The sequence below is a fragment of the Vigna unguiculata genome, chromosome 10 (assembly GCF_004118075.2).
Source record: "Vigna unguiculata cultivar IT97K-499-35 chromosome 10, ASM411807v1, whole genome shotgun sequence".
In the NCBI taxonomy this organism is placed as follows: domain Eukaryota; kingdom Viridiplantae; phylum Streptophyta; class Magnoliopsida; order Fabales; family Fabaceae; genus Vigna; species Vigna unguiculata.
The window spans coordinates 5,375,255-5,391,024 of NC_040288.1; the positions used below are offsets into that span (position 1 = coordinate 5,375,255).

General features: G+C 36.6%; 2 protein-coding genes across 3 annotated transcripts; both read left to right on the plus strand.

Moving 5' to 3' along the window:
• Nucleotides 1-334: 334 nt before the first annotated feature.
• On the plus strand, nt 335-4,229 carry LOC114167395 (TMV resistance protein N-like). The gene is made up of 5 exons (XM_028052485.1): nt 335-1,004; nt 1,083-2,166; nt 2,264-2,494; nt 2,618-3,343; nt 3,679-4,229. The coding sequence occupies exons 1-5, from the start codon at nt 505-507 to the stop codon at nt 4,141-4,143; spliced, it is 3,006 nt and encodes a 1,001-aa protein (XP_027908286.1). The 5' UTR covers nt 335-504; the 3' UTR covers nt 4,144-4,229.
• A 1,733-nt stretch (nt 4,230-5,962) lies between these two features.
• On the plus strand, nt 5,963-11,732 carry LOC114166674 (TMV resistance protein N-like). 2 transcript variants are annotated; one of them, XM_028051438.1, is made up of 4 exons: nt 5,963-6,501; nt 6,590-7,673; nt 7,759-7,986; nt 11,650-11,732. In XM_028051438.1, the coding sequence occupies exons 1-4, from the start codon at nt 6,017-6,019 to the stop codon at nt 11,683-11,685; spliced, it is 1,833 nt and encodes a 610-aa protein (XP_027907239.1). In that variant the 5' UTR covers nt 5,963-6,016; the 3' UTR covers nt 11,686-11,732. The 2 variants fall into 2 exon arrangements, with proteins under 2 accessions (XP_027907239.1, XP_027907238.1); XM_028051437.1 differs by lacking the exon at nt 11,650-11,732 and having other exon boundaries at nt 7,759-8,151.
• The last annotated feature ends 4,038 nt before the right edge of the window (nt 11,733-15,770 follow it).

Consider the following 15,770-nt stretch of genomic DNA (forward strand, 5'->3'; position numbering starts at 1 on the left):
ACGTTTTTCCCTCCGCAACGATTGTCCAAAGATGAGCGACGAACTGAGAAGACAGAAATTGATCCGAAAGGCCAAATTTCAGAATTTCAAAGAGCAACGACAAAGTCCCCAATTCGACCCCCAAATCCACAATTCTACATAAACAACCCTAAACCTAATTTAATCCAACTTAAACCCTAAAATGAATATGCAATTTCAATTAAATGATCAGCACAGTGCAAACGGACACGTCACTGAACAGTATCCACGTCACACAAAATCACCACGCTGGCACTGTTTCGTTAACGATTTAGACGAAGTTAACGAAAATGAATCTATTGAAAACAAATTACGAAAAATAGGACCAAACTGAAAACATTTTCAAAAGTAAGAACAAAATGAAAAAAGTCGTCCAAAACTAGGACCAAAAGAACATTTAAGCCTAAAAAGTATATCGAAAGTTTTTGTGTATCTAAGTATTATCACTTGACGGTGTTGCATTATTGCTTTTTCTTCCAACACTTTATGACGTCACCAATTCCTTCCACGGAAGTTGCCTCTTCAACCACCAAACTTCCACGGAAGTACGATGTGCTCATCAACTTCAATGGAGAAGAAATCTGCAGGAAATTTGTTTCTCATCTCGATTCTGTGCTCTCTGATGTTGGACTCACCACTTTCCTTCACCACGACAATGGAGTGAAACCAATGCACGAACCTATTCCCAATCTGTGTCGGGTAGCAATAGTTGTTTTCACTAAAACCTATTCCCAATCTGCTTGGTGTCTTCATCAGCTTCAACAAATTATTGAATGGCACGAAACTTATTGCAAACATGTTCTGCCCGTATATTACGAAATTCAGCCATCTGATATACGCCTTCAGAAGGGTGATTTTGGAAAAGCCTTCGAAACAACTGCACACCAAACATTTTCAGCACAACAACTGGAACATGGCATGTCAAGGTGGAGCCACGCACTCACCAAAGCTGCAAATTTCTTTGGATGGGATGAGAGCAATCACAGGTAAATCACTCATTCAATCAACCGTGTTGTGATTCTAATTTGTTGATACATTATTTCTTCTTTCTATTGAATTTGAAGGAGTGATGCTGAACTAGTGGACAAAATCGTTAAGAGCGTTCTTAATCTACCAATCTTGTCTGCTACTAAATTTCCTGTTGGATTACAATCCAACGTGGAAGATCTGATTCGAACAATAAAAGATAAATCCAGCGAAGTTTGTATAATAGGGATAACTGGAGCGGGAGGATCTGGTAAAACCACCCTTGCCAAATCCATCTACAATAAAATTCATGGGACATTCAAGAAGAAAAGTTTCATTGAGGATATTGGACAGGTTAGTCGAACGATAGGGCATCGTCGTTTAGAAGAACAATTTATTTCAGATGTCCTAAAAACAGAGGTGGAGATACCTAGCGATTATATGGAAAGTAGAACGATTCGAGAAATACTTACTGGGAAAAAGGTGCTCATTGTACTTGACGATGTGACCGAGGATTTTACATTGTTAGACCTATGGGAATGCCGTGAATGGTTAAGTGGAGGAACTGTAATAATCATTACAACAAGAGATATAGACCTACCTAGGATTCTTAAAGTTGATACTGTTTTTGGGATAAAGCTAATGAATGCAAACGAGTCCCTTGAGCTTCTTAGTTGGCACGCATTTAGAGAACCAAAACCAAAAGAAGAATACAATGACCTTGCAAAAAGTGTAGTTACTCATTGTGGAGGATTACCTCTGGCTCTTGAAGTCATTGGAAATTGTTTATTTAAAAGAGAAAAAGAAGAATGGAATAGTGTATTGTTAAAATTAGAGCAAATTCCCCTGCACAATGTTCAACAGAAATTGAAAATAAGCTTTGACGGACTACGCAATCAAATTGAAAAATATTTATTCCTTGATATATGTTGTTTCTTTGTTGGTGAGGGCAGAGCCTGTGTTACGAAGATTCTAAATGGATGTGAAGTAGACGCTGATAGTGGAATAAGAGTTCTCATAGAATGTAGTCTCATAAAAATTAAAAAGAACAACAAACTTGGAATGCATCCATTGCTACAAGAAATGGGAAGAGAAATTATTCGTGAAATTTCAAGAAAGGAATCTTGGATGAACAACCGACTATGGTTTGATGATGCAGAATATGTGTTGACAGATAATTTAGTAAGAACATTCTTTACATATGTTTTCAAACTTCTCTTAGAAGTGTTTGCTTTCTCATTTTAAATACATTTGTTTTTCTTTGCTCTTTTCATCACAGGGTAGGGAAGGGGTTTTGAAATTGCGTTCAGTCAGAAGAGAACCATCAAGACTGCTGAAACACACAGGAAATTCCGATTACCTTTCTAAGAAATTGAAGTGGATCAGTTTGGATCGGTTTTCTTCAAAATACCTATCCGGAGACTTTTATCTTCATGATGCCATAGTGATTGATTTAAAACACACTGATCTTAAACACGATGATCCTCGACTTGTCTGGAAAGAACCTCAGGTTTTCATTACTTGCCCTTTTCTGTTAAAACACAACATTTAACTTAAATAAATATAGTAACCTACTATTGTTTCATTTCTACTTTCTTCTCTAATGTTTGTCAAATATACTATCTTTGTGTAGGCTTTGAGGTGGCTGAAGGTCCTTAATCTTAGTCACTCCATGTATTTCACAGAAACCCCTGACTTTTCTGGACTGCCAAGTCTTGAACAGCTCATTCTCAAGGACTGTACAAGATTGCGCAATGTTCACCGATCTATTAGATGTCTCTGCAATCTTACACTTCTAAATTTGAAGGATTGTACAAGTCTAAGCAATCTCCCCATAGAGATATATAAGTTGCAATCTTTAAAAACTCTCATTCTCTCTGGGTGTTCGATGATTGACCTATTGGAAAAAGATGTAGTGCAAATGGGATCCCTCATAACTCTAATTGCTGAAAATAATGCTGTGAAACATGTGCCTTTTTCGATTCTAAGCTCGAAAAGCATTGGACATATATCCCTACGTGGATTTGAGAAATTACCACTTAACCTCTTTCCTTCTATCATTCGATCTTGGATGTCGCCAATAATGAATCCTGTATCTTATATTCATTCGTTGTGCATGGATATCAACAATAACTGGGATGATATTGCGCCATTGCTTAGCAGTCTGACAAATCTTCGAAGTGTTTTGGTGCAATGTGACATCGAGTTTCAACTATCTAAGCTAGTAAAAAGTATTATGGTCGAATATTTCACAAATTTTACAGAATCAGGAATTTCAAAGCAGCAATTCAGGTCTTCTTTGATCGGTCTTGGAACATACCACGAATTCTTCAATGCTGTCAGCGATAACATCTCTGAGGTTCTTCTCTAGCTTTCTGACCTTGACCACCATTTTAGCTATGAATTAAGAGAACAGAAAATGGTCCAAATGAACTAACTAATAGAAATTAATTCTAAACTTTTAGCACCCCCTTCGCTTCCACTTTCTTGCTTTACTAACTTCGTCATTGTTTTATTCTCAATGATCGTGGAATAAAAACTAAAAGAGAAGAAAATAGAAATGCATTCTTAGTCCCTAACGACATGATGGTGAAATAACACAACAAAACTACTGATCAGATTTATTTAAATTAATTACAATTGATATATTTTAATTATTTACTACATTTTTGTAATTTTTATCTCATGTTACAGGTATTGGCAAATAGTGAGTCTTGTGATGTCTCTCTTCCAAGTGATAATCTTCCTTATTGGTTGGCCTATATGGGTGAGGGAAATTCTGTTTCTTTCACTGTGCCTTGGGATCGTGACATGAAGGGAATGGCTTTGAGTGTTGTTTATTTATCAACCCCTGAAATTGTGGCAACTGAATGTCTTAGAAGTGTCTTAATTGTTAATTACACAAAGTGCACATTGCAAATACACAACTATGACACAATAATTTCCTTTAATGATATAGACTGGCAGTGTATAATGTCAAATTTGGGACCTAAAGACAAGGTGGAGATTTTTGTTACTTTTGGTCATGAATTGGTGGTAAAGAACACAATACTCTATCTTATATGTGGTGAATCAAATTACTTAAAAAAAGAGATAGAGTCAAAGAAAAATTGTCTCCTTAGATTCATAACGAAAATTGTAATGTGCGACTTCTGGTAAGTCATTTATCTTCTTTGAGAACAGCACAATCCCTTTAGTTATGGAATTAATCAGTGTCCTTGATTGAAATTCATATTTTTCAATCCTTTCCTTGATTTTCATATAGCTTATAGTTAGGAAATGCATGTTTATTTTAGCCCTGTTTCTCACTCCTCACTTTGTGCTTCCTTGGTTTCACTTGAACTGTTAATTGTATTTGTTTTCAAGTTACTTCTGTCAATTCTCTTCCCTTTTAGCATATAATATCTCATTAAGAAATCCTCTAAAGAAAAAGGATATGCATTAAACGCATATGTTGTTCGATAATTTGTTATGTGTTTTTATTTGCTATATGCATCATAGCCCGGTCCCTTTATTTAAGACTAAATAAACCAAATTATAATTTCAGTTCTCGTTGTTACTCTGTTTTCATTTGTTTTATATATAATTAAATATATCAAATTTTGCCAAGTAATTTTGCCAATCTTAAAAAGCTTTTAGTTGAATTTCACTGTCATGGATCTCTGAGGGGGAGAATCCCTAGAGACTTAATGATTACAGACTCATATCTCTGGTAAGCTGCATGTATAAAGTGATGATATATAAAGTGTTGGCTGATATATTAAAAGAAGTTCTACCATTGATCATTGATAAAAGACAAATTTCCTTTCTGCGTGAGGGGAACATGGTTTTGATGGCTGGCTAATGAGGTTGTAGATGAGGCTCGAAGGCAACAGAAGGCATGTCTAGCATTAGATGTTGATTATGAGAAGCCCTGCAATTTGATTTCTTGGAGATTTCTTCTCTACATGCTTAGAAGACTAGACTTTTATGAAAAGTGTTGTTTTGGATCATGCTCTGTATCTATTTCTGTCAATGGAAGCCCTACTATGGAGTTTGGTATGCAAAGAGGCATCAAACAAGGGGATCCCCTTGCTCACTTTGTGGTAGAACATTTGAGTGGTTTCATGTTAGAAGTTATAGGTAAAAGACTCTCCAGTGTTTACAGGGTTGGTGATGGACGTGTGGAAATTGAACTTCTCTAGTTTACTGATGATATGATTTACAGAACATAATTATGCAGCTTAGGTAGGCTGGTGTTCTGACTAGAATTAGTTTCATGCAGCATTCATCATTTATGCTATGTGTTGGCCTTTTATACTAAGTTGTAGGAGATACTAGTTCCTCAGAGTTGGAATTGTGACATGTTAAAAATTTCCTATGTTCTTGCGCTTGTTTGATTTTACTATCAACTATAGCTGATTCTTTACTCATGTAGGAAGCACGTTTATGCAATCTGCATTTTTAAATCGAGTGGTTGTTTGTATGTAGTTAAGTTCATGAGGGGTATGCTTTACGAGGTTTGCAATGCACAACCTTTTGTTGGTTGAGCCAACGAGTGGGCCACAAATTTGATTCCAAGGTTTTGTTGTGTTATGCCTCGATGTGGGATGTTTTTTTATTAGTGGGACGATAATTTTGTAGGCAATTCAAATATGTATAGAAGTGTGAGTTTTAGTCCTACAATGTATAGAAATGATAATGCTAAATATCATATAAGAAAAAAATTCATAAATTTAGTGTTTCAAGATTTTAGATTAGAAATAATGTCAATCTTTTGTGTGTTGGACTACATTTATATAATCACTTTCTCATAATATTTTCCAAAATACACCCATCACGAAGTGCTAGGAACACAAAGAGAAACCAGGAATGTGTACAATGGTGCTTCAGAATATTGATGATTAAATTAGTATTTTATACAGCTAAAGTGATGATTAAATTAGTAAATAAAAAATTGATTAAATTATTGAAAATTATATAACTTTTCATGACTACTAAAAAGTAATTTGAACGGTTTTGGATCTACACCGATAATCTCTTTGACTGTAGCATGGAACACGCCTCTTCAACTTCCAAACTGCCACAGATGTACGATGTGCTCATCGACTTCACTGGAGAAGAAATCCGCAGAAAATTTGTTTCTCATCTCGATTCTGCTTTCACTTCTGTTGGACTCACCACTTTCCTTCATCAGGAGAACGCAATGAAGGAGATGCAGATCCAAGAACATAGTCTCGATCTCTGTCGGGTAGCCATTGTTATTTTTACCAAAACCTATTCTCAATCTGCATGGTCTCTTCGTCAGCTTCAACAAATCATTAAATGGCACGAAGCGTATTACCGACATGTTTTGCCTGTATATAACGAAATTCAACCATCTGATGTACGTCTTCAGAAGTGTGATTTTGGAAAATCCTTCAAAGCAACTGCACACCAAACATTTCCAGCACAACAATTGGAGCATGGCATATCCAGGTGGAGTCACGCACTCACCAAAGCTGCAGATTTCTTTGGATGGGATGAGAGCAATTGCAGGTAACTCACACGCTCAGTATGCATCTTTTTAAGCCTGCACTGTAATTTTGGTAATACATGACTTCTATAATTGCAATTGAACTTGAAGGAGCGATGCTGAACTTGTGGACAAAATCGTTAAGAGTGTTCTTAATTTACCAGTCTTGTCTGCAACTAAATTTCCAGTTGGATTACAATCCTACGTGGAAGATGTGATTCGTACTATAGAAGATAAATCTTCTCAAGTTTGTACGATAGTAATATGTGGTATGGAAGGATCTGGTAAATCCACGATTGCCAAAGCCATCTACAATCGTATTAATGGTACGTTCACGGAGAAAAGTTTCATCGAAGATGTTGCACAAATTAGTCAAACGAGAGGGTATGTTCATTTACAAGAACGACTTCTTTCAGATGTCCTGAAAACAAAGGTGAAGATACGTAGCGTTGAGATGGGAAGAAGAATGATTCGAGAAAGACTTTTTAAGAAAAGGATGCTCATTGTACTTGACGAGTACTCTCCATTCTTAGATCTAAGGAAAAGTCGTGCATGGTTTGGTAAAGGAACAGTAATAATCATTACAACAAGAAATGAAGACCTACCAGGCATACGTGAAGTTGATTCTGTTTTGCAGATAAATCTAATGAACCCAGATGAGTCCCTTGAGCTACTTAGTTGGCACGCATTTAGAGAACCGAAACCAAAAGAAGAATATTACGACCTTGCAAAAGCAGTAGCTGCTTATTGTGGAGGACTACCTCTAGTGCTTGAAGTCATTGGAAGTACTTTATTTGAAAGTACAAAAGAAGAATGGAAGAGTGTATTGTTAGAATTAGAGAAACTTCACAAGAATGATGTTCATCATAAATTGAAAATAAGCTTCGACAGTTTACGCAGTGAAAAGGAAAAGGATTTATTCCTTGATGTATGTTGTTTCCCTATTGGTTTATGTTGTTTCCCTATTGGTAAGGGCACAACCTATGTTATGAACATTCTAAATGTTTTTGGATTGGACGCTGATAGTGGAATAAGAGTTCTCATACAGCGTAACCTCATCAAAGTTAAAAACAACAACAAATTTGTAATTCATCCTTTGCTACAAAAAATGGGAAGAAAAATTTCGCAACAGGAATTTTGGAGGGAGAAGCGACTGCAGTTTGACGATGCAGAATGTTTATTCACATATAATAGAGTAAGAATATTCTTTACATAAGGTTTTGAAGTGTTTGCTTTCTCATGTTCAATACATTTACTTTACTTTGCACGTTTCATCACAGGGTACAAAATCCGCTCAGTCATTGCCAATGAAACTGCGTTCAGCCAATAGAGAACCATCAACACTACTGAAACTCGCTGGAAATTCTGAGTACCTTCCTAAGAAACTGAGATGGATCAATTTGCGTGAATTTTCTTCACCATACCTACTTAACGACTTTTATCTTGATGATGCAATAGCCATTGATTTAAAACACAGTCTTCTTCGAGTGGTCTGGAAAAAAACTCAGGTTTCTATTACTTGCCATTTTCTATTAAAACACAAAGTTTAACTAAAACAAACATAGTGATCCATTTATGCTTCATTTTTCTAAAAGTGATTTTCCAAAGAAAGATTTTTCAAAAGAAAAAGAGTCCACTCTTAAGAGCCTTACAAAGGTAAGTGACAAGGGTGAATCCTCCACCAACAAAAGAGGTAGTGACATCAAATGTTTCAAGTGTCTAGGTAGAGGTCATGTGGCCGCTCAATGCCCTACCAAATGCACCATTGTGCTTAAGGGCAAAGACCTCTACACTAGCCAAGAGGAGTCATCTTCAAGTGACTCCGACACTTCTCATTCTAGTGATTCTCAAGAACATTCATATCCAAATGAAGGGAAACTTTTGATGATTAGGAGGCTTCTCAATAACCAACCTAGCATTCCTCTCAATGATCAAAGAGAAAATATTTTCCACACAAGATGTGAGGTTTTGAAAAACACTTATTCTTTGATCATTGATAGTGGATCTTGTTGCAATTGTTGTAGCACAAGATTGGTTGAGAAGTTGAATTTGACTTTGTTACCCCATCCCAAACCTTACAAACTTCATTGGCTTAATGAAGATGGGGATCTCAAAGTTGAACATCAAGTGAAAGTCAAATTCTCCATTGGGAAATTTAAAGATAAAGTTTTATGTGATGTAATCCCAATGGAAGCTTGCCATATTCTCTTGGGGAGGCCTTGGCAATTTGATCATAAAACCTTACACAATGGCCACACCAATGAGATCACCCTCCAACATCATTCAAAAACTTTTGTGTTGCATCCCCTCACTCCTAGCCAAGTTGCTAGTGATCAAGTTCAAATGCGAGCTAGGAGAGAGGAAGAGAGTTTCAAGAACTCTAATGCTTCTAATGATTCTAAGGACAAGACAAAGGTAGAGGAAGTTTCTTCTTCTAAGGATGTTGCTCATGAAGTTCTTTTAACTCATAAAACTCTTTTGCACACTCTTCGTAATGAGCAACCTCCCTTCCTCTTACTTTGTCAAGCAATCCTTACTTGTCTTGAACATCCTTCTCTTAAGGATCTACCTCCTTCCATTCGTGCTCTCCTTCATGAATTTGAAGATATTTTTCAAAGGATGGCCCTCATGGTCTCCCACCTTTTAGAGGGATTGAGCACCAAATTGATTTTGTCCCAGGGGCAAGTCTTCCTAATAGACCTGCCTATAGGACAAACCCAATTGAGACCAAGGAGATAGAAACTCAAGTGAATGAGTTGCTAGACAAGGGATGGGTTCAAAAAAGTTTAAGTCCTTGTGCTGTGCCTGTGTTGTTGGTGCCCAAGAAAGATGGAAAGTGGCGTATGTGCTGTGATTGTAGGGCTATCAACAACATCACCATAAAATATAGGCATTCAATCCCAAGACTAGATGATATGTTGGATGAATTACATGGAGCACAAATATTTTCAAAAATAGACCTCAAAAGTGGTTATCACCAAATTCGTATTCAAAAAGGTGATGAGTGGAAAACTGCTTTCAAAACAAAATTTGGTCTATATGAATGGTTAGTCATGCCCTTTGGTCTAACTAATGCTCCTAGTACATTCATGCGCCTAATGAATCATGTCTTGCGAGATTGTATAGGCAAGTTTGTTGTTGTCTATTTTGATGACATCTTGGTGTATAGTACAAGCTCTAAACTTCATGAGGGTCATCTTAGAGTTGTGTTATCTCTTCTCCGAGACCACCAACTCTATGCTAACATTAACAAGTGCACTTTCTGTGTAGAGAGTGTCATCTTTTTGGGATTTGTGGTCAATAAGAGTGGGGTGCATGTTGACCCCGCAAAAATCAAGGCCATCCAAGAATGGCCTGTGCCAAAGAATGTTGGGGACATTAGAAGTTTTCATGGATTAGCAAGTTTTTATAGAAGATTTGTCCCCAACTTCTCCACCATTGCTTCACCCCTCAATGAACTTGTTAAGAAAGACATATCTTTTGAGTGGGGTGAAAGACAACAAAAAGCTTTTGATGATATCAAGACTAGGCTCACCCAAGCTCCCATTCTTGCTCTTCCAAATTTTGAGAAAACTTTTGAGCTAGAATGTGATGCTTCTGGGGTGGGAATAGGTGCGGTTTTGTTACAAGAAGGTCATCCAATTGCCTATTTTCCTATTTTAGTGAAAAACTAAATGGTCCTTCTCGTAACTATCCCACCTATGACAAAGAGCTATATGCTCTTGTGCGAGCTCTTCATACTTGGGAACATTATCTTGTAACAAAAGAGTTTATTATCCATAGTGATCATGAAACTCTCAAGTATTTGAAGAGCCAACACAAATTGAATAAAAGGCATGCAAAGTGGGTTGAGTACTTGGAACAATTCCCTTATGTTATCAAGTACAAGAAAGGGAAAGCTAATGTTGTGGCTGATGCACTATCAAGGAGATATACTCTCTTAGCCAAGCTTGGATCCCAAATTCTTGGATTTGACAACATATGTGAATTGTATATTCATGATCCCTTCTTTGCTACCATTTATCATGATTGTCTCACTAAGTCCCAAGGCGGCTTTTATCTCTCAAGTGGATATCTTTTCAAAGAAGGCCGCCTATGTATTCCTCTAGGTTCTCATAGAAAACTTTTGATCAAAGAAATGCATGAGGGGGGACTTATGGGTCACTTTGGGGTCGCCAAAACTTTGGCCATGCTTAAAGAGAAATTCTTTTGGCCCCATATGAAAAGGGAAATACAAAACTATTGCGCTAGTTGTTTGAATTGTTTGCATGCTAAGTCTAGCGCAATGCCTGCAGGGCTGTATACTCCTTTGCCTGTTGCTTCCACCCCTTGGGAGGATATAAGTATGGATTTTGTCCTAGGGCTTCCAAGGACTTCTAGGGGTGTTGACTCTATATTTGTGGTAGTGGACCGTTTTTCTAAAATGGCACATTTTATACCATGCCACAAAGTAGATGATGCTAGCAACATAGCAAAGTTGTTCTTTAGAGAAGTGGTTCGCCTTCATGGATTACCCAAAACAATTGTGTCTGATAGGGATGCTAAATTCCTAAGCCATTTTTGGAGGACCTTGTGGTCTAGGCTAGGAACAAAACTTTCTTTCTCTACCTCTTGTCACCCACAAACTGATGGGCAAACTGAGGTAATCAATAGATCCCTTTCCACATTGCTTAGGGTTTTGCTTAAGGGGAATCATAAATCTTGGGATGAGTATCTTCCCCACATTGAATTTGCTTACAATAGAGTGGTCCATAGCACCACCAAACTTTCACCCTTTGAGGTAGTTTATGGTTTTAACCCTCTCACACCATTGGACTTATTACCTCTTCCAACTTCTTTTGATTTTGTTCATAAAGAAGGGGTTTCTAAGTCCAAGTTCATAAAAGAATTTCATGAGAAGGTTAAACACCAAATTCAAGCCCATGTTGAAAAGATTGCTCATTCTAAAAACAAGGGCAAGAGAGTTCGGTCTTTTAATGAAGGAGATTTAGTTTGGTTGCACTTAAGGAAGGAAAGATTTCCTAATATAAGAAAATCCAAACTTAGTCCCCGAGGTGATGGTCCATTCCAAATCATCAAGAAGATCAATAATAATGCTTATCAATTGGATCTTCCTCCGGAATATGGTGTGCATCCTACTTTCAACATTACTGATTTGGTTCCTTTTGTAGGTATTTTTGATGAAGAGGGTGACCACCAAGATTTGAGGACAAATCCTCTTCAAGGGGGAGAGGATGATGTGACCCCAACAAGCCCAAGCTCAAGTGCATCAACAAGCCCAAGCCCATATCAAGGCCCAATCACTAGAAGCATGATGAGAAAGATTCACATGGGCCTCTCACAAGATGATCAAGTCAATCATGGGCTTTTTACATTATTTACATGGGCTAAAGAAATCTCTAAAATATGAGATGATGCATGAAGGAAGTAATCTAGATTTAAATTGGGCCATTGTTTAGGCTTTGCTTTCAATAAAAGCTAGAACACTTGTTGGGATCATTTGGGCCGAGCCCAATGTGCTACCATTGGCCGAGAGTTACTAGAGTGGCTCTCCTTTTGGATGCAAGCAAAGCATGAACTAAGCAAGGAGCATGTGACGGAAGCATGGTGCGTGTGACTTGGGCAAGGAGAGTGTGATATGCCACTTGGCACCATCTAGACTCATCTACTACATCACATGGTCTATAATCAAGCTTCTTCTCCAAGCTACATTTGCATTTCATCTTTGTTGCATTTTCTTTTCATTTGGCCGGCCATGTGCCTATAAATAGAGCCACTCAAGTCTTGTAATGGTTACTCTTGAATTGCTAATAGATGCTAGTGTTTGAGATCACTCCACACTTCTATTAATTTGAGAGCACACATGGCTAACCTTCTCCTTCATCTCCTCTAGCCACCTTCCATACCATAGCTCCACTTCTACTCTTCATCTTCACCAAATTCTCCATTTCCGAGAGCAACCTTTCTCTAATTCTCCAAATTCCGCTGCACTTCATCTTCTCCTCAACATTCTCCATGGATTTCCTCCCTCTCCTATTCCAAGGACGTCCATCAAATGGGATCCCTGATAACTCTAATTGCTGAAAATACAACTGTGAAACATGTGCCTTTTTCGATTCTAAGCTCCAAAATCATTGGACATATATCCCTACGTGGATTTGAGAGATTGCCTCGTAATCTTTTTCTTTCTATCATTCGGTCTTGGATGTCGCCGGTAATGAATACCATATCTTATATTCATTCGTTCTGCATGGATAATGGTAATTGTTGGGATGATATTGTGCCATTGCTTAGCAGTCTGACAAATCTTCGAAGTGTTTTGGTGCAATGTGACACTGAGTTTCAACTATGTAAGCAAGTAAAAAATATTCTGGTCGAATATTTTACAAATTTTACTGAATCACAACTATCTCAACAATTACCATTATCCATGCAGGTCTCCTTTGATTGGTCTTGGAACATACCATAAATTCCTCAATGCTGTCAGCGACAACATCTCTAAGGTTCTTCTCTAGTTTTCCCTTTGTTTATTACCTTCACCATCATTTTAGCAATTATTTAAGAGAACACAAAATAATCCTAATGAACTATCTAACAAACCAATTTTAAACTTTTAGCACCTTCGCTTCTACAGCTACACAACTTCATCCAAAAGTATCATTAATCAACTAACCAAGTCATTATGCTTATACTAAGTACTAGGAAATTGATTTCACTGAAAGTCAAAAACAGAACGTATTCTAAATCCCTAACGACATGATGGTGGGTGATATAACACAGCAAAACTACTAACCAATGATGACTAAGCAGATTATGTCATGGAACAGGTATTGGGAAGAAGGGAGTCAAGTGATGTTTCTCTCCCAGCTGACAATGATCCTTATTGGCTGGCCCATATGGGTGACGGACATTCTGTTTCTTTCATTGTGCCTCCAAATCGTTACTTGAAGGGAATGGCTTTGTTTGTTGTTTATGCGTCAATCCCTGGTATCGTGGCAACTGCATGTCTTAGAAGTGTCTTAATTGTTAATTACACAAAGTTCACAATGCAGATACACAACCATGGCACACTAATTTCCTTTAATGATATAGATTGGCAGAGTATAAGGTCAAATTTAGGATCAGGAGACAAGGTGGAGATTTTTTTGAATTTCGGTCACGGCTTGATTGTCAAGAACACATATGTCTATTTTTTTAGCGGTGAATCAAATTACTTTGAAAAAGAGCCTGCACTCCTTAGATTCATAAAGAAAATTGTAATGTGACTTCTGGTTAGTCATTTATCTTCTTTGAGAACTGCAGGATCCCTTTAGTTATGGAATTAATGTGTGTCCTTCATTGAAATTCATTGTTTTTTCCATCCTTTCCTTGTTTTTCTTTAGAGTATAGCTTATAGTTTAGAAATTCATGTTTACTTTATCATGTTTCTCACTCCTCCTCACATTGTGCTTCCCCGCTTCACTTGAGCTGTTTATTGTATTTGTTTTCTTGTTAATTTTTGTCAATTAATTATTTTCCCTTTAAACATATAATATCTCATTAAGAATTCTTCTTATAAAGGACATGCATTATGAAATAAAGGCAGATGTTGTTCCATATTCTTTTATGTGTTCTGTTTTTCTATCTGCTAGGTAGTCTCTGTTTTCGTTTAAACATAATAAGCACCGTAGCCTCATCTCTTTAATTAAGACTAAATGAAACAAATTTTAATTACACTTCTCGTTGTTACTTTGTTTTGATTTGTTTATGTATAATTAAATGTATCAATCTTTTCAATTGACATTCATTATAGTTTTCAGTTGTAAGTTTTTAATTTTTAGCTTTTAAGTAAGCATTTGATATGACCAAATATAATTTTAGACTTTATTCCGGTTGTAAATTTGACATATCCTATGATAACTTGAAAGTTTGCATTTTCAAATGTTATTTGCAGAGAAAGTTCATTCATTGAATCTTGTTATTGTAATAACTTTTATAAGGTGCCAAGCTAACATGTAATCACTTTTGAAGATCGAATAAACTTTCATTTTATGAGACAACCTTAAGAGTCTCGATAGAGTCTACTTTGGTCTTCTTTTTTTCATATCTTAGGATAGCTTTTTCAAGTAACAAATCCTTGCAGTTATCCTTTGGTATTCAACACAAAGGTGGCGTGCTCTTCCTTCATGCCTTTCCTTAATCCATTTTCTATTATTTTTGGTACTTGTTCTTGTTTCTTCATTGTTTTCTTGAATGAACACCATGGATGTTTATCTTCTCCAACACCTCTTCAGTTGATCAAGATCCCCTCAATCCTCTTAATGATTGCATTAGCTACAGGGGTGTAAGGAAGTGGTTTTTAAGATGAATATATTAGATAAAACTGGTGAGGAGGGAATCCTACAAATGAGGATCAGACTCCACAGTTTTCTTCATGTTTTGTGCCTCCTCAAGAGCCTTTAATTTCTCTTCCAATTGCTTCAAGTAGCTGATAGCATCTCCAGGAATAGAAGCTTTGTCCGTCTGATTGAAAAATGTGACCAATGCATGTGTTTAGGGATGGCAAGGGGATGGACCGGACGAATTTCACTATCCCATACCCATTTTTATATCCTCATTCTCAAATCTAACGGGTGTCAAACTTTTGTCTCATCCCCATCCCCACTAAATAAGTAACGGGTATAATCTCGTATTCATACTCGTACCCGTTTTTTTACTGCTTCAATATTAATTTTAATTTATTTTTATAAAATAATAAAAAATTACAGTAAAGAAAACATAATATTATCAAATATTCAATATTAAGAGGATAGTTATTTTTTCGATATCAAATATTTTGAAAGAAATTATAATTGTATATATTTTAAATTAAAATATCAAATAAAATTTCGAGAACCAAAATTTAATGTCCCATTTAAGTAATAAAATAATTAAATGAAAACATTACACAGAATAATATAAGAAGATGAGTCAAGGAGTATAACGTGACTCCTTACAAATATTCAAGGTACAAAAAAATGAGATACTGAGGCACACCACGATGCCAATACAAAATAGAGTTCAAAGGTCAACAGTATTTAATCCAAGATGAACTGGGCAGCGAAATCTCCATTATCCTGTTGACCATGAGGAGTTCTCGCATCTGCTCACATCAATAAATTGATGATCATCGCAAAAAGAAAAAACCATACACAGAACATACAAACAAGCAGAAAAGGGTAAGCTAGTGTAGAAAAATGTTTTATCATACAATTCATACATTTTCATAGTTAAAGATACATACATTAACCAATCATGTGATGACTCGCAAACA